The sequence below is a fragment of the Helianthus annuus genome, chromosome 15 (genome assembly GCF_002127325.2).
Source record: "Helianthus annuus cultivar XRQ/B chromosome 15, HanXRQr2.0-SUNRISE, whole genome shotgun sequence".
Lineage (NCBI taxonomy): Eukaryota > Viridiplantae > Streptophyta > Magnoliopsida > Asterales > Asteraceae > Helianthus > Helianthus annuus.
Window position 1 is genome coordinate 163490307 of NC_035447.2, and position 19955 is coordinate 163510261.

The following is a 19955-nucleotide window of genomic DNA, read 5'->3' on the forward strand; positions in this document are numbered from 1 at the left end:
TTTATAGTGTGAAAAGTATAAAAAAATTGATTTTTTTTTTATATATGACCGTTATTCAACGGTCAAAAAATTAAAAACCTTCTCCTTCTCGCGCCGCGATAAATTTCACGTCTTTCTTTTTTTTTTGGTCATGGCGCCCAGGGGGGCGGTGTGGGCGGCGCTATGTTGGCGCTATGGCCCATGCTCGCGCCCACTACGTTTAACCTAAGTATTGCAGCCCACATCTTGGTCGCATTCACACCTCCAAAAATAAGATATGAGACTCCACCATCTATGTTGCTTGAATTCTTTTTCGTCTGACAATCCCATCCCTTTGAACTCGTTCTATTAATAATTGAACACTCTTTGTTACAAATAAAGATGACTGGACATACGCACATCCTGTTCGTGAATACTAATAAATGACCTTAAGTCCTTAACCCACAATGCTATCAATTCTCAATCATACCTAGTCTTTATAAATATTAACAAAATGGTTAATTAACTACAACCACTTGGTTTATATCAATATGTACACGTTTATAAATCCAGTTGTTTCATTTCTTTTACCTTTTTTAGACGGTAAACCATCTTCTTTTTGAATACTCATATACCTACAGTCTGAAATAATTTAAACGACAAACAACTTCTTTTGCACCACACTATTGTTGGAATTTTCGTGTAACTTTTATAAAATAATTTTTAGTCAATTTGTCAAACAAACTGAACGCAGCGGAAAACATGTACACGAGGTTCGGTTCTAAACCGTTTCCACCAGTGATCTCTTTACAATCAAAATAGGTTATAATAAAATTAAAGAATCGTGACATCCAAGAAAGACACCTTGGTTCAACGAACGATCTCGCTAGATGATCGTTGACCACGAAATCATATTTGTTTGTTTGAAACAATTTCAAACGAAACCTTTAAACTAAGAAAAATAAAGTTCAAAAACTTTACTTACCTTTTTGCGTAATTGAAGAAACACGAATTAGGATCAATCAGAACTTCAAGAATTGCTTCTTAAGAATTGCTCCTCTTTCTCAACTTGCTTTTACTTTGCAACGAAAATACTCCTTTTACTTTCTGTTTCTTTTTGTGACTTTTGAAAAGCCTCACAATCAATTAATGCACAAAGTCACGTATATATATTAAATATATATATTTGAGAGTTGTAGTGTTAGACTAATTTGTCATCCACTTGCATATATACTTCCGTATGTCCCCTTTTTAATTAATATCTATCAAGCTTTTGATAGATCATATAGAGATTTTTATGGAAGTCTTTAAATTAAAGATATACAAGGATTAGGAATTGTAATCTAATCACAATTCCTTCATAATTATCTCATAATTAAAACAATTATCTCTCCTTTTAATCATCTAAATAATTAACGATATATATATATATACATATATATTATAATTAACAAATTAATTATAATACTTATCCAGCTCTTCGTAATTATTCTAAATAATTATCAGTTTCTTTTATTACGCTTATTATTTCGTGATCCAGTGATTAACGATTAAAACACCGTGAAATGTTCGTTGCCCAAAGTGTAACTCTTTGGGTCGTACCTTGACGGTAACGTTGAATTTTAATCGACAATTGAACATTATATCCAACAATCTCCCACTTGGTCGATTGGCCGATTAAGTTTCAATGTAGACAATAGTGGCTGCCTAGCTGCATCATATTGCCCCCGGCAAGGTATGACAAATTTATGTCAACTAATTCTTTGCACTAATCAAACCTTTGGTTATGCAAATACTATAGCCCTGGTTATCGACTCATTTATCCCTCAGTATTGAACACTTATTGAACATGAGACATGGATCCAATTCATTCTCATATATTATTCAACCATTTCTAGTTTCGTTCCTGATTTGAAGTGGTTTATCAAACTACTACTAGTTCGAGCGTGGCCACGCATTAACACCAGTTCAAACCAACGAAAGGCGCCAGAGTGTTCCTCTCCTAAGTATAGAAGCACAGATCCCTTTGGCTACAAACAACTCCCACTAAACTTCAGATCATTCCCAAAACTATCCTTATTACTGCCAGTTACGTACAGCGTTAGATAGAATCAAAGAGCAACCATTCATTTAAGTTAGTTCTAGTATGTACCGCAGGTCTAAGGATACAATGATCGTACCTATTCAAAATGTCTTATGACTAAGATCCATGAAGATCATTTTGAAACGAGTTACGTCCAATATGATTCAACTAATCATATCAGTGAATATGGTTCTCAACACTTTGAGTATCCATGATATGGATCAACCATCTAATTCACAATAGTCTTTTACCAGATTGGTTCTCACGAATCTGATAGACTACGGACATTTTAGAATACAATATTCATAGATACTTAACGTACTAATATTTGAACACAAATATAATAGTTTAAAAGACATTCAACCATTAAATTCAAATAAACGTAAAATACCGTTTACAGTTCAAAATGCACCAAATTACTAAATTACAAAATCAGACCCACTGTCTAGCATATCTAAGACCTATACTATTTGCATGCTTCTCGTGTTTCACTTGAGGTATAGGCTTAGTAAACGGGTCCGCTAGATTCTGATCAGTATCAATTTTCTCTACTACGATGTCTCCTCTTTCCAAAACTTCCCGTATGTAGTGGAATTTTCTGAGAATATGCTTCGTGCTGTGATGCGACCTTGGTTCCTTTGCCTGAGCAATTGCACCTGTATTGTCGCAAAATATCTCGATAGGCTTCTGTATGCTTGGTATAACTTCGAGATCAGCAATGAACTTTTTCATCCAAACAGCCTCCTTAGCAGCTTCTGAAGCCGCTATATATTCTGATTCAGTGGTCGACTGGGCCACCACGCTTTGCTTAGAACTCTTCCAAGTTATAGCACCACCATTTAAAGTAAAAACATAGCCTGTCTGAGATCGTGAATCGTCACGATCCGTTTGGAAGCTTGCGTCAGTGTAACATTTTACTTTCAGCTCTTCTTCCAAACCGCCAAATATCAGAAACATATCCTTAGTTCTTTTTAAGTACTTTAGGATATTTTTCACAGCAATCCAGTGACTTTTACCAGGATTCTGTTGATATCTGCTAGTCAAGCTCAGAGCAAACGATACGTCCGGTCTAGTACATAACATGGCATACATGATGGAACCGATAGCAGAGGCATATGGAACCTTTTTCATATCCTCTTTATCTTTGTCCAATTTGGGACACTGATGACTATTCAGTACGGTTCCACTTGCCATTGGCAAGAGACCTTTCTTGGAATCTTGCATCGAAAAACGCCGAATGACCTTATCGATATACGTACTTTGACTAAGTCCAAGTAGCCGCTTAGATCTATCTCTATAAATCTTTATTCCTAGAATATAAGCAGCTTCTCCAAGATCCTTCATTGAGAAACATTTACCAAGCCAGGATTTAACATCCTGCAGCATTGGGATATCGTTTCCAATGAGAAGTATGTCATCTACATACAGGATTAGAAAAGTAATAGAACTCCCACTTGCCTTCTTGTAAACACACGGCTCATCTTCGTTTTTGATAAAACCAAATTGTTTGATTTTCAGATCAAAACGAAGATTCCAGGTTCGAGATGCTTGTTTCAATCCATAAATGGATTTATTTAACTTGCAAACTTTCTTAGGATTCTTAGGATCTACAAAACCTTCAGGTTGCTCCATATAGACATCTTCGGTAAGGTGTCCATTTAGGAACGCGGTTTTGACATCCATTTGCCATATCTCGTAGTCATAATACGCGGCTATGGCAAGTAGAATCCTAATAGACTTAAGCATGGCTACTGGCGAGAAGGTTTCCTCATAATCAACTCCTTGAGTCTGAGTAAATCCTTTAGCAACCAAACGAGCCTTATAGGTTTGCACATTTCCATCCATGTCTGTTTTCAACTTGAAAACCCATTTACTTCCTACAGTCCGACATTCGGGAGGAAGTTCAACCAAATCCCAGACTTGGTTGTCATACATGGATTGCATCTCGACGCCCATGGCTTCAAGCCATTTTTCAGATTCGTTACCTGAAATCGCAGCTTTGTAGGTTGAGGGCTCTTCTTGATCTATTATCAAGACGTACCTATCAGGTGAATACCGATTAGGTTCATGACGATCCCTCGTACTTCTGCGGACGCCTAGTGTTACATCAGTTTCCTGAATCCTCTCAGGTTCAGGTTCAACAATATTTTGTTGAGAGGCAGATTCGACTATTGGTTGATTAATTTGTGGTTCTCGAATTTCCTCAAGATCCACAAGATTATCTCCAATTCCTCGCGCCATAAGCTCATCCTCTAGGAATGTTCCTCGACGCTTAGTGAAAACTCTATTTTCAGTAGGATTATAGAAATAATAACCAACCGGATATGCATATCCAATGAAAACAACCTTTTCACCGCGAGGATCAAGTTTGTCCGAAGACTCACTGGTAACATAAGCGTTACATCCCCATATGCGAAGGTAAGAGACTTTAGGTGGTTTACCATGCCACATCTCATATGGTGTCTTTTCTACCTTTTTAGTAGGAGCAATATTAACAAGACGTGTAGCGGTTTCAAGAGCATAACTCCAAAAGGAGTGTGGTAAGTTTGTACGACACATCATTGATCGAACCATATCTAATAAGGTTCGATTTCTCCTCTCAGACACACCATTAAGTTGTGGTGTTCCAGGTGGAGTTAGTTGGGATATAATCCCACACTTCTTGAGATGTTCATCAAACTCTTGATTAATGTATTCACCACCTCGATCGGATCGAAGTGCCTTAATTGTTTTCCCTAGTTGATTTTGTACTTCATTTTGGAATTCTTTGAACTTTTCAAAGGTTTCATGTTTAAACTTCATAAGATAAACATATCCATATCTACTATAATCATCAGTAAATGTAACGAAGTATCTTTCCCCGTTCCTTGACATAGTCCTGAATGGACCACATACATCAGTATGTATGAGTCCTAACATGTCTTTGGCCCTTTCACTAGTTCCGGTAAAAGGGGCCTTAGTCATCTTGCCACTTAGACAACATTCGCATAAATCATAAGTCTCCTGACCCGTGGATTCTAGAATCCCTGCGGTCTGGAGCTTCCTCATGCGATTGATGTTAATATGGCCAAGACGACAATGCCAACGATATGTTTGATTAAAGCTAGTTTTAACACGTTTAGAGGAAAGAGAGCATACTATATTATTTGATCTACTGTTAGAAGTATCTATTTCATAGACACCATTGTGAGGCTTAGCCTCAAAATAGAACACACCATTTAAAAATGCAGAAATGCTACCATTAACAATATCAAAAGCATAATTAAAACCTTGTTCTCTTAAAGCAGAAACAGAAATAATATTCTTAGTCAAACTAGGAACATAAAAAACATTGTCTAAAGTAATAAACAATCCAGAAGGTAATTCAAGAATAAATTCTCCAACTGCCTTCACAGCAACATTCTGCCCGTTCCCAACGTGCAGCTCTAAGTCACCCTGCTTCAGCTTCCTAATCCTTTTTAGTCCCTGCAAATCATTACAAATGTGAAAACCACATCCAGTGTCAAACACCCAAGATTTGCTCGAAAAGGAAAATAGATCAATAACATGTATACCTGAGGATTCTCCAATCTGCAGCTTCTTAAGCTTCAACTCAGCCAGGTACTTGGGACAATTCCTCTTCCAATGCCCGATCTCATCACAGTGAAAACACTTGGCATCTTTATGAGGCTTTGCCTTCGGAGTGGCAACCTTTTTGCCTTTGCCCTTGTCTTGCTTACTCGCCTTGCCTTTTCCCTTGGATTGCTTCTTCTTGGTAATTCTTCCTTCCCTGATCGCTAGCACTGGATTACCCTTAGTTGGGATGTTTGTCTCAGCAGTTTTTAGCATCTGATGCAACTCTGGGATCGTTCTTTCCCACCCATTCATGTTATAGTTCATTACGAACTGATGATATGAATTGGGTAGCGAGTTAAGGATCACATCCGTAGCTAACTCATTACTAAGGGGTGCGTTCAGACGCTCCAGTTGATCAACGAAAGACTTCATTTTCAGTACATGAGCACTGACCGAAGTACCTTCCTGCATGCGACATGTAATGAGAGATCTCATCACCTCAAAACGCTCATGACGAGCTTGCTGCTGAAACATGTTTTTCAGCTGCTCACTCATCTCATATGCGCCCAAGTTTTCCAGATTCTTCTGAAGTTCTGGAATCATCATAGCAAGCATAAGACATGTCACATCTTGGGAATCATCAACATGTTTTTCCCATGTCCTACGGGCTGCACCCGTATTAGCAGCAGGTGCTTCGGGAATTGGTCCTTCAAGGACATAAGCCTTTTTCTCCGCCCTGAGAACAATTTTCAGGTTGCGGTACCAATCCATGAAGTTAGAATTATCAAGTTTAGCATTTTCAAGGATGGACTTAAGCGAGAATTTGGTGTTATCAGAATTGTTTGTAGACATCTGTAGAATTTAGAAGAAAATTTTATTAGTAATTTTCATGCATTAACCTAATTCAATTTTGACCCAAGATATACAAAATTTTAGGAATTAGGATGAGATCCCATCTCCCCATAACTCAGTGAATGGACTTAGCACTCTTCACTGGCATAGATTGAAGGGTAGGTGACGATCACCAATTGTGTCAACTACACAATTCTCGGTTTGGGGTCGCATGACGAGTGTTGTCAAGCATTGGTACGTTAACCCCAACTACACCCACTTTCACAACCGTAGAAGACGAATGCAGGGTAAACACTAACATTCGCTCTCGTGTCGCAAAAGTGATATTTGTCCTCAAATCAGAACTGTAGCCCGGCCCATGTAAGCATGGAAATCGCGGAACTACCCCTAACCAAAACCGTAGGCCTGGATGCAGGGTAAACACTAGCACCAGGGGTTCGGATAGATCAGTTCGGGTGTTCTTAATTTAGGGTGGCGTAGAATATCGATTTTAATTTGGGTTATATTTTAAAATTACCAGTTCGGGTCGTTTTAAAATACTTGTACGGCCTATGGCATGAACATAGGCTATACAATTCCTTTGTAAAAATCAATTTTACGTTTTAATTTGTGACGACTTGAAACACCTTTCAATCACTCGACCGATTAATTTTAAATACCCTATTTAATCTAAGTTGGTCGTGTCGCAAATTTATTTTAATTAATAACTTTTATTAATTACGGTTTTCAAATTAACTTTTAATTTTGTAAAACCAATTTTGATTTTTGTATTTTAAAATAAACTGTTTATTTTAATTACCTATCCAATACTTAATAAACCTTTTATTAAAATTGTCGTTTTAATGATCGTGTATTAGTTATTAATTTTATGGCGTAATAAACATCTCATGGCAAAACGCAAAATAAATAAATAAATATGCAATTCCGGGTTCATAATATGTTCGGTTCGTTCGAGCCCAAGAACGTGAACCGAGCCCATTAAGTGTAGCACAAACCCTTTTTGTGCTCCCACTTAATCTTAGATCCAATCCAAAAAAAAACTTTAATATAAAGAAAAATTAAATTTCCTTTAGATATTGTAACGAAAAGACTTAACAAAATTTTAACTTTATTTTTAAAATAAAGTGTTTAGTTACGTTTTTTTTTTAATATTTTAGTTTGGTATATATTAAAAATAATTATTTTAATATATTCGTTTTTCTTTAAACTAATTTAACGCGTATAGCTCCAAAAACTAATTTAGTACACGTGTTATGAAAAACGATTCTAGACCCGGATTTGCATACTACGATCATTAAGCTAAACGAAATAGGTTAAGGCCAAATATTTTGTCAAAGAGTACTTTGACAAGTGTTCATGTTTGGCCTTAATAAAACTTGCCTATAACTATTATACGTGACAAGATCCTATGCCAAATCTACTCGATTTTAAGCATGCAATCCTACAACTATTTTATAGATCTACAAACACATCTATAAAATAACCTACTTTGATTTGTAAGGTGGCTCTGATACCACTGTTGGAATTTTCTGTAACTTTTATAAAATAATTTTTAGTCAATTTGTCAAACAAACTGAACGCAGCGGAAAACATGTACACGAGGTTCGGTTCTAAACCGTTTCCACCAGTGATCTCTTTACAATCAAAATAGGTTATAATAAAATTAAAGAATCGTGACATCCAAGAAAGACACCTTGGTTCAACGAACGATCTCGCTAGATGATCGTTGACCACGAAATCATATTTGTTTGTTTGAAACAATTTCAAACGAAACCTTTAAACTAAGAAAAATAAAGTTCAAAAACTTTACTTACCTTTTTGCGTAATTGAAGAAACACGAATTAGGATCAATCAGAACTTCAAGAATTGCTTCTTAAGAATTGCTCCTCTTTCTCAACTTGCTTTTACTTTGCAACGAAAATACTCCTTTTACTTTCTGTTTCTTTTTGTGACTTTTGAAAAGCCTCACAATCAATTAATGCACAAAGTCACGTATATATATTAAATATATATATTTGAGAGTTGTAGTGTTAGACTAATTTGTCATCCACTTGCATATATACTTCCGTATGTCCCCTTTTTAATTAATATCTATCAAGCTTTTGATAGATCATATAGAGATTTTTATGGAAGTCTTTAAATTAAAGATATACAAGGATTAGGAATTGTAATCTAATCACAATTCCTTCATAATTATCTCATAATTAAAACAATTATCTCTCCTTTTAATCATCTAAATAATTAACGATATATATATATATATACATATATATTATAATTAACAAATTAATTATAATACTTATCCAGCTCTTCGTAATTATTCTAAATAATTATCAGTTTCTTTTATTACGCTTATTATTTCGTGATCCAGTGATTAACGATTAAAACACCGTGAAATGTTCGTTGCCCAAAGTGTAACTCTTTGGGTCGTACCTTGACGGTAACGTTGAATTTTAATCGACAATTGAACATTATATCCAACAACTATGTCCCGTAAAGACGTTTATTTTACATTTTGATCTTGTATTTGTTTTATTTACAAACTAATGTCAATGCATTTATGAGATACTACATCCTTTGAGATTTTATGATTAATCATCAAATTTTATAGTTTCTTTAACCATATTACATTGTTAACATATTTAACAATTTCAATTCAGCTAGATTTTTCAATAGAAATTTAATCTATTGCTAATTGTACACCATTGTCCAATGTAAATCTCAAACTCCAAACCTCACAAAAATGTTAACCCCAGGATTCAACCGGTTGGAATTATAATTTGCAAAACTATGAAAAAGAAAAAAAAAACTTTACACCAAAACATAACTTTGAACAAAAATCATTTAGAAATTTTTTTTTAACTCAAAAACTAATTTACTTTTTATTTGTATATAAAAGGAGTTACATCAATATCGCAAGTAAGCGAGCAACAAGCTGCGCCGCTACCCCTTCTGAATAGCAAACCCTAGCCTACTAAAGACAAACCCCTGCCCCCTGTTGCTTTTGGACCCTAGTCAACAAACGGATAGCTTCTGGAGCTAGGGAGCCAAAGGTATCGAAGGCTAAGGAGACAAATGTTGGTTATGAATCACTCTATACCTAACAGAACAACTACACAAAATTGGCCTCAGAGATCTTGGTGGATAATAAAACATCAAACAGGATTATATATAATCCCATCAAGAGTATATAATATCTTTTAACATCACTGGCCAAAATCAGTTTCAATTAAAAAAAAAAAAAAAACCCAATCAAACTATAAACTCACTAGTATTAATTATTATTATAATCATGAGTCAGAAATGAAGTTGTAAGATCACCTATCTCTTCAAATAAAAACTATTATAAAGAGAAAATCATTGGGAATCCGAATGATTTATTTCATCATCCTCATTATCGAAACAATTTACGAATGTATATGTATCTACCTCGTCACCAGAGAAGCCTAGCGATGGCGTAATCCGGAGCTAAAGATAGCCGCATATAGAATTCAAAATATACGCGATCGAAATATTTCATTTCGCCTAACGATAGATCTCTTAATCCACCGCTGGAATTGGATCGCGATCAAGAGATTTGCAATATTAGGCTTGATTATTTAGTTTTGAACAGGAATAAAAGAAGAAAGAATGAATACATATTTGTTGAGCTTGAATGATTGTGTGTGTGGTTTATAAACAGCATGTAACGATGCCATGGGGTGTGGAAAACCCTAGTAGGTTGCTGAGGATGCGGGCTTGATTTCAAACGTGCTCGGCCCACTTAGTTTTTTTTACAAATGGGCACCTTTTCATTGCAAGTCGGTTGTTTTGGCTAGTCTAGTGGTGAAAAAATAAAAACCCGGTTTGGTGGGTTAAAATGACAAAATTCACCAAGAATACCCGGTTTGGACCCGACTTAACCTATTAGTTCTAGGGGTGTGCATGGTTCGGTTTGGTTCGGCTTTTGAGTAAAATCAAAACCGAAACCGAAATGTCGGTTTTTGTCTTTTTAAAACCATTCGGTTTTGTTTTTTCGGTTTCGGTTTTTTCGGTTTTTATGTCGGTTCGGTTTTTTGGTTTTTGAAACAAAATTATGTATGAATCAAAAAAATATAAATTATAATTTAAAATATAAGAATCTTTATTATATGTTTACATTTAAGTTATTATAGTTAACTTCTTAAATTAATATTGTTTACATAAACTTAACCTTCTAATTTATTTTATGTTTCTTTAAAGTTTTATTAAGACATTTTCTTTTATAATAATCTGAGGATCATTTAATTTTTATATAAAATTTTATTATTTCTTGTAGGTAATAAATAAATCAATTCAATTATAAATAAACATGTAATGTTTTTATTATAAACACTTAACATTCAAGAATAAAATTAATAATTTCTACTAGCATTGGGTTAAACATTTAAACAACTTAAACTTAAAAATATATGGATTGTAACTTATCGGTTCGGTTCGGTTTTTTTCGGTTATTGAAAAAAGGTTATCCAAAAACCGAACCGAAATTTTCGGTTATTAAAAATCTGATAACCGAACTATCGGTTTTTGTTTCGGTTCGGTTTTTTTTTTTGTTCGATTTTGTCGATTACGGTTCAGTTATTTCCGTTTTCTATTCACCTCTAGTTAGTTCACATAACAATTCGTACCCTTGTTTCTTGAAACCAATTTGGGTCTGACCCGATTTCAAAAACATGACAAAAAATCAGGGTTTATTTATTTATTTATTTATTTTTCCTAAACTGGTTTGAACCCAACGCTAATTTTAATATGTTTGAACATTTTCCTTTTTAAACTGTTTATAACCTAAATCGGTTTTTTGCAAGCCGAATTTACTTTTTGCTCACCAATCCCATTCGATTCATAACGTCCCAAACCAGTTTTTTAAGAAAAAAAACAAATTTGTACGCCTCTAGTTTTGGCAATTTGCATTGCATTATATTATAGAGTGAAAATGTTTGTTTTCATATGTTGAATCCTTTATGTAAGTTCGAGAACTACGTGCGGAATCCGTAAAATCAAGCTGTAATCATGTACACATTAACGTAAATATAAAGGATAAGCACTTTACTGATATTGAACCACAACCAGACAGAGTTTCCCTACATTTCGACTCCTGTTACATAAGCTTGCTCAAGATTGGATCGGTGAAGTATCTTGTGCGAATGAGTTTTTGTATATATAAGCAAAGTTAATCCAACACAGGAGTGGTGTGTTCACTTTGCTCGTATGTGTCACAGCCCCCAACCCCACCCCAGGAGCGGGAGCCGCGAGCCATTCAGATGGTATCTGTCACACCCCAACCGATGACGGAAACATCGGGGTGCGGCACTGAGCGAAACAGATTGTCCAGGAGATTCCATAACAACTATGATTACCAATTATTTAAACGTAACGTCCCATACCATGACATAATAAGTAACATAGTTATTACAGACAATTAGTTCTCAAAGACAACTAAAATTGTTCCGACAACTCAGATTTAACTTGTTTGTTTCTAGACTCTCACTGCTACTTGATTCCACAAAAGCAGGTAAGCACATCATCCTAAACACCTGTCACATACGTTAAAATAGAGACCAATATACATAGTGTAAAGGTGAGCATACAAGTTTTATAGTATAGTAGATTCGAAAGCGTTTACGCATAACCAGCATGTAACATGTAGCAAAGTGAAGGCTAGTAGGTTATCGACAATGAAATATGCACAGACGTGACTGCGAGTTGTAGAATGCGCAACACATATCCCTACTGGGACACGTGAAGCAAAGCCCTTAACAACCCCTGTCCACGACAGGTGCTGAGTCCAAATTATAGTACTATTGTTGCTAAGGTGTCAGGCAACAATCACTGTGTAAACATAACATACAAGCATTCATCGAATAACACGTAGCATGCATTAACGGTCAGCGTATAAGTAGTGTTTGCGTTGTGTGTCGATTGTGATTTGAATAAGTAACGTATGTAACACCCAAAAGTGCGTAAAGCAAAAAGGGATCGAGTATACTCACAGATAGTGTTTAACAAGTAAACACTCTCTTGGATTGAAGGGAGCGCTGGGGGATTGGCCTGAACAGTTAACGATAGCATAAGCGAAGAACTGCACGTAAAACGGTGAAAAGTGACCAAGTGATGAATGGTCATCCGATCGGATGGCAATCCGAACGAATGGTCATTCGATCAGATGTCAATCCGTTCGGATGGCCATTCAGTCGGATTGACACTCGTGTTAAACAACGTGTGCACCAACAGTTTGATCGAGACGGCATGACAACGTGTTAAACAACGGAACCCCATCAAGCCCCAATTCGTCGATCGAACAGGAATCACCCTGATCCGATCAGTCGGCTGTTCTCGACGGTTGTTCATGTTCAACCCGAAATCGGTTGTCTCTGTGACAGAGATCAGATCTCATACCGACACTTCATTAAGAAATGGGTAGAAGGCCTGAACGAGCTCCGATTCTATCGGTATTGAGTGTAAAAAAGTTGAAAGAAAGTTGGAAAAGCATATCCTTTTAACTTTGAAAATGTTTAGATCCATGCGAAAACAATGTTTAATCATGTGGAGATCCGTTAGATCTAAGTTGTTCTTGGTGGAATGAGGCCAAAACTTGAAGTTCATAAGAACTCATGATGACATCACTCTAGAACACCTCAAATCCGCTGATTTCATGGTTAAAGGTTAAGATTTAAAGATGAAAATGATGAAGAATTGTGTTTAGATCATAGAAGTACAGGATTTGAGGAAGAAACTTACAAGAATCGCGAGTAATCGAGAGAAAAGAGGGCTTGAGCGCTGGTCGAACGAGAGAGAGCTGTCAAATCACTTTGGTGATGTCACAGGGGGTATTTATAGGTTGCCAAAAGAGGAAAGAGGTGCACAAGTGTCGGATCGGATGGCACTTAGATCGATGGCCATCCGATCGGATGGTCATCCGAACGGATGACCATTCGATCGAATGGTCATTCGATCGAGTGATCCGGCGAGTTGGATTTCGGCGTTTCGTTTTGCGTGTTGATCGTTGCGATGCGTTTAAGCGAGTGTTGATTAAGCGAAGCGATAGATTAATAATAGTCACACAAATACTATATCTAACATAGAATCATCCTAAGTACTTGCGTTTAGCATTTGCGATTAGATTGCGATAGGGTTGCGATTGTGTTTCGATTAATCACATAAACATAAAGTAAACATGCACAAGTAGCACATAAATAGCACACACACGTAAAACAATATACAGAATCTATAAATCAAGTTGCGAATGCGATTGCGATGCGATTAGCGATAAAGCGATAAAACATGCGATTAAACCTCGATTATTAATAGATACTCCACATAACACAACTAAAGCAAATAAATAAAAGGGTTCGATTACAAGTCAAGGTGCACAAATCAGTAGTTAAGCAAGGAGTGACAGATCGCAATTAGCAATCTTTTCTTCCTTTGACTTTCACACACGAAATCTATGACACACGACAGAAGCATGTCTTCAAGGGTGCGAATCGTTCTTTCAGTCTGACCGTCGGTTTTGGGGATGGAAAGTGTGACAACTGTGCTCTTTAATCGATGAACAATGCAAAACGATGTTAATTATCAATAAATCAGTGTGTTTTGGTGTTATTATTTGTGTTTTATGTGTTAGTGGTTTTACAATTCGATTCGTTTCGATTTCAAGCTTTAAATCGCTTTCTGGAAAGTTATACGCAAACTGGTGCATAAACGTAATCAGTTAAACGCAACAAACACTCCGGGATAGTGAAATAGGCTTATCATACCTTAAATAACCTTCACATAACTTAGAAATAAGTTTTGGATGGTTTGGTGCGTTGAAAACAAGTTTGTTCGATCGCAGGGACTATTTATGTCAAACTGCGAAACTATGCCGATTTGTATAGTAACGAACATTCCGGAACTTGATCATAAGTTAAATATGCCCTAATATCCTTTACATAGCTTAGAAATAGGCTTTGAGGTGTTTGGTGCGCAAAAATAAACTTATTGGTCATTCAGGGACTAAAAGCGTCAAAAAGTGCACAAGTTTGCATTTTCGCGCATATCTTACGTTCTGAATATATCCGGACATCCAAAAATTTATGTAATCATTAAAATATTTTATTTTAGTGATTGGCATGATAAAATTTCCATTCGTCGCTTATTTTGGATCGTACACACGTTCGTTACGACTTCTGTTGCAATTAACCGAACAACGCGATCGTACGACCAAACGAACCGACATCCGAGATGTTTTTGAGCATGTTTTGAGTTCCCAATACTTTAACTTCATTTTAGAGCCTTGAAATGAGGTTAACGTGGCTTAAACGTGTCAAAAATGGGCCGAAATGCAAGTTTCTAAGCTGCAGGGACTAATTTTGACAATCTGCCAAAGTTGGCCAGGCGGGGCGCGTAACCCTTAGTCATGTCTTATGCGGGGTGCATGGGCATGCCAGACAGAAACATTGAATTTGGTCATTTAGCTCGTTTTTACTGGTTTTGATCTCTAGTTTTCAATGCTAGGGGCTGGTTTGTGTGGGGAACAAGTCCCCCAATCAGTCCTTAACACTTGTATGGCTTGGATCATTGCCTCTTCTCCAAGGAATGATCCTAACGGTTTGCGAAAAACTATATATAGCCCAACCAATTCATTGTTTCATTACTCAATTCTCTCCTCTCTTCTCTACAATCTGCTTTGGGAGCATTCTCAACTGATTGGGAACTTGGTTTTCTTGTAGAAAAGACAGCAAGGACCCATTGTGAGCATTCTTTCATTCTTTTTATTGTTTTCCTAGTTTGAAAGTCAAATATAGTTTGACTTTCAGTTTGACCAGTCTTTGGTCAACGCAAAGTTCGGTTGAACTTTGCAACGTGATTGTAATCACGTAGATTATAATCCTTAGTGATTATACCCGCTGATTACCACGTTAACTAGGTGTGGTGACGAGTCAAAGTTTTGGTCAAATTGCGTTTTAGCACGCATTTTGCAACAGAACTACTATTAGGTATCAAAACACTTTGTTTTGATACTAAATCAGTAGGTTAAACATGCTTTGACATGTTTAGCTCGTCGCTTTTAGTTAGTGCTTGTTTAGAGTCGTAAGTCGAGCGGTCTAAACCACCGCTTAGACTTTCGAACTCGACCCGTTTGCTCGATCTTTAGGATCCGACCAAGCATGTTTAGTGACCATAGTTACATAGGGAATAACCTTCTGAGGTTATACCTTATGGTCACCTAGTTTAAGTAGTTGTATGATAGGTGGATTATATGCCTTAGATAAATTACCAAAATGCCCTTTTCATGCATAATTGGACTTTAAACATATGTAACCTAACTTTTGTCACCTAAACTGATTATGCAACTTATTTAAACATGTTTAGGCATATAATACTTGTCATAGGACTAGTTAGACGTCTCGAAAGCGCGTTTGCGCGCACGACGCGTTATAGTAGCGTAAGCTACCTTAATGGGTCGCAATGGGTCGAAAGCACTTAGGTTAGGTTCCGATTTAGAATGTAGGCTTTGTTAAACCATATCACATGAGTTCCTACACTCATTTAATTTACAAGACCTCATTCTTTCCGATCTTCCGATTTAGGCGTCTATTGTTTGACTAGCGATTCGATTATTAGGTGCTGCTTGAGTTTCCTTGGTTTGATTGAGCTTATTGAGTTCTCTAGATTGAGGATACTTTGCACTTCAACGTGAGTACATAGTTCCCCTATTTTACTGTTTTCAATTGTTTTGGGGTGATTCATATATACAAAACGAATTTCAAGGTTTAAACGATAATTTCAAAAACGATGGTTTATACTAAACTAATAACGATTTCAATAAGGTGAACAAGACTTGTTGGTTGTAATTACATAACGAATGACATTCATTAGCTTTGGCCGAGCCGACCAGTATTAGGTTATGGTACCATAGGATCTGACAAATCCCGTTATCAGACTACGCCCATGGTTATGTGTGGGGGTTATGTAGGTAACGACCGAATCTGTGATTGTTAACTTACCCTTTGGTGGTTTGTTAATACGAGAAACGAGGTAGACGAGTCACGAAGGTTTGAATGTTATTAGCGAGACGACCAAAAGTAGTTTCACTATTAAAACAAATATGATTTTGGGACGAGTTAAACGATTAGAGACGACTTAAACGAGATAAACGATTTGGATAAACGATTGTTTTTGGGTAGTGATTAGATAATGGGACGGGTGTAGTATGATAGAATCATGGTAGATACGCCGCTGGTACATCTTATATATAAGTGCTTCTATCATATTACATTGCGTGTCATTATTTAGTTCACTAGGGAAACGATTTTGAAACGATGTCACACAACGAGGTTTTCGAAACGATATAAACCATACGAGTTTTATTAACGAGTTTTTACGAGATGTTTACAAGTTGTTATACTAAAACAAATGTTTATGGGTTAAGAGTCATGGCTATGAGATTTTATAAACTATAACCATCTTGATTTGAGTTGGTTAATTATGTTGCAATACACTTTTCAAAACGAGGTTTGTATTTTGACTCTTGTAGTCTAACGAGGTACTGCAACATATAAACGAGCCATGAATCCGATACTCCCATAAAACCTATGTACTCGCCAGCATTTCTTTGCTGACTCTATTTTTACATATGTTTCAGGTGGTATTGCTTGATGTTGCCTGCTAGGAAGCTTGTGTCACATAGGACCTGGACGAGGCCTTAGTGACTTAAAAACAGTTATAAACAACATGTAGTTTGTCTGTTTTGATTTAATGACAATGTACATTACTTAATTATTCAATAAAACGAAACATTTGGTTACCATGGTTGTGGAACAATAATTCTATTGCAACACTCCCCGACGTTTCCGCCACGGTTTGTTGTTTTAACGTGGTCGGGGTGTGACAGAAGAGTTGGTATCAGAGCCAATGATTATAGGGAATTAGGTTATTAGCAATGCTTTGCCCTAGACTATAACTTTCTAGAACCCTAACACAAGTTTACTTGTGTTTAGAATTTTAAAACAATACCGTCACCTATCCTTAGGTGATAACCACAACGAGAACACAATAACGAATCCGCTTCGAAAATTAATCATCTATCCTTGGATGATTGATTACTAGGTTTTGAACCCTCTTTATATGGTTTTGAACCCTTTGTTATAAGGTTTTGAACCCTCTAAGTTTTCAAACTCTCGTCAAAGTTTGGGTCTAAATAATGAGAACACGTGCAAACTGGAAGATTGAATGCCTGTACCCTGAGTTTTCTGTCTAAGGCTAGAGTGTTCGTACAAATCCACAGTATCGGACCAGTCACTCTTACCTGGGAACTCTTGGGGTGAGTGTTCACTTATAGGCGAGCATGTCTTCACGATATGTCACACCCCCAAAATCCACCTGCGGAGTATCACCGCTTGGGAGCGTGACTGACCAGGATCAACCCACCAATCATATAGAACAATATATATAGTAAAAGTAATTGCCATTAAACCAAACCAAATCCATATGAAAGGTGTTCCAAAACATAAGTAAGTTATCACTGTTTAGCGGAAGCGTATAAGTAAAACCCAGCATAATAAAGTATCAAATGTCATAAGTGTTTAACAAGACAATCACGATCCAAGCCCACAACGACCAGCTCCTCCCTGTGCAAGCTCCATGTATCTAACGACCTGCAAGGCATGCAACAGAGGATCAACAACTAGATGAGCGAGTTCACAGAAAGTAAATGCGTAATAGTATATTCGTTTGTAACATGTGGCTCTACTGGGCCGATAATACGTTCTATTGGTGGGGGCTTCCCATGTTGTATAACCACTAGACTATTCGTAACCATAAGTGTTCTACATATCCCGAGAACAGTAATACGTACAAGTTTACGTAGGTTTTACGTAAGTATCCTTCACAACCGAGGATAGGGGTACGCGGGGGTTTACGTAGGTTTTACGTAAGTGCCTGACACAACCGAGGCAGTAGTGAGTATAAGTTCACGTAGGTTTTACGTGAGTGTCCTTCACAACCTGAGGACAGTGAGTAGCATAAGTATACGTAGGTTTTACGTATGTGTCCTGCACAACCGAGGACGATGATATGGTAGTCTAGTAACAGTGTATGTACGAATCTAGTCAATCTCATTCCTTCAATCCCATTCCCAAGCCCTTGGGAATCCCATGCCTTAGTAAGAGTGTGAACTCACCTTGATTTGCTCGGTATGTTATTGCTTCTAGGGTTAATTAGTGTTTAAGTCCGTTACTCACGACCTAAGGTATATTGCACATAAATCCAAGATAAGTGTTGACGTTCAATTAGGGTTTACAGGTTCTTGATGCTCAAACAGTAACTTACAGAATCATATTACACAGTAGCATGCAGTTATAGTATCATACAGTATACAGTGTTTTGAATTCAGTATTGTAACCATTATAAGTATCTCAAACTATAATAGCATCAACAATAGTCACACTAAGTATCACTGCGAAGAAACTCGGACTATCAGCATGTAATCAAGGTAATACTATATTTAAATCATAAAAGTCGGAAACAACAACACAACTAAAAGGTCAGGCAACAATTCCAAGCCAAGAAATTCGGACCAAGGGTTACCAAGCATGAGGGTTAAACTAGTATACACAACAAACTTGGACTATGTGTATATGTGGCCAAAAACTCGGACATGCATCATCATAAAAAAAAGTCGGACTTTACCCCCCATTTAATGAAACTCGGACATGGGAGCCCATCAAAAACTCGGACCATGTGTGGGGGGGGGGTGTTTCCTTGCTTAAAATTCGGACAAAGGGAATGGGGGGCATAAAACTCGGACCCCATGCAAAGGTCGGACTCCTTATAACATTTACAAAGTTCGGATAACCCTACTATGAGTAAAAAGTCGGACATGTTATGCAATACACATGAAATTCGGACAAAGGCTCTAAAGTTCGGACCTTTTATACTTAATACAAAAATTCGGACATTGTGTGGTGTACATAAAAACTCGGACATTGTCTCTCATATACAAAGCTCGGACAAGATCTTTTGTATCATAAAGGTTGGAGTATATTAATCTCATAAAGCTCGGACCTATCAACATTAATGAAACATCGGACATGTTTATACAACAAAAGTCGGACTAGGGTTTTCAAGCAAAAGTCGGACATATGAGATACCATCTTTAAAAGTCGGACAAATGTATTATCATTCACAAAACTCAGACAAACAATTAATCATACGTTCATGAGATACCATCGGTTCAATGCTTTGTATCAGCTGGATGATATCCACTTGCAACCGAATAAGGTTGGCAGGTTATGCTGGAAAGAAGGTGACGATCTTCATGATTTTTCTTCGTCTACAGTTTGGCATTCTCTTCGTTCTAGGGAGCAAGAGATCGACTGGGGTAATATTGTGTGGTTTAGTCAATGCATTCCTAGACACGCGTTCTTAATGTGGCTCATTATGCGTCGAAAGCTCCTCACGCAAGATTTTATCTTAAAGTGGGATATCTCAAGACGTAAAAATATGA

General features: G+C 36.8%; 1 protein-coding gene and 2 non-coding genes across 3 annotated transcripts; all 3 read right to left on the reverse strand.

Moving 5' to 3' along the window:
• Positions 1–4911: 4911 nt before the first annotated feature.
• LOC118487317 lies at positions 4912–6026 on the reverse strand. Its single transcript, XM_035984029.1, has 2 exons — positions 5596–6026; positions 4912–5506 (listed from the first exon to the last, which is right to left on the reverse strand). Exons 1-2 carry the CDS (start codon positions 5918–5920, stop codon positions 5490–5492), a joined length of 342 nt encoding a protein of 113 aa, XP_035839922.1. The 5' UTR covers positions 5921–6026; the 3' UTR covers positions 4912–5489.
• Positions 6027–9572: 3546 nt separating this feature from the next.
• Positions 9573–9663, reverse strand: LOC118487856. The gene has a single exon (XR_004882799.1). It is a non-coding gene; the product is annotated as a small nucleolar RNA SNORD24 (small nucleolar RNA).
• A 77-nt stretch (positions 9664–9740) lies between these two features.
• LOC118487882 lies at positions 9741–9843 on the reverse strand. The gene has a single exon (XR_004882823.1). It is a non-coding gene; the product is annotated as a small nucleolar RNA R12 (small nucleolar RNA).
• Between the last annotated feature and the right edge of the window lie 10112 nt (positions 9844–19955).

What these genes read in the sequence shown, in the direction of transcription:
- LOC118487317 (XM_035984029.1), bottom strand. Translation starts at nt 5,920, where the DNA reads ATGAACTATAACATGAATGGGTGGGAAAGAACGATCCCAGAGTTGCAT.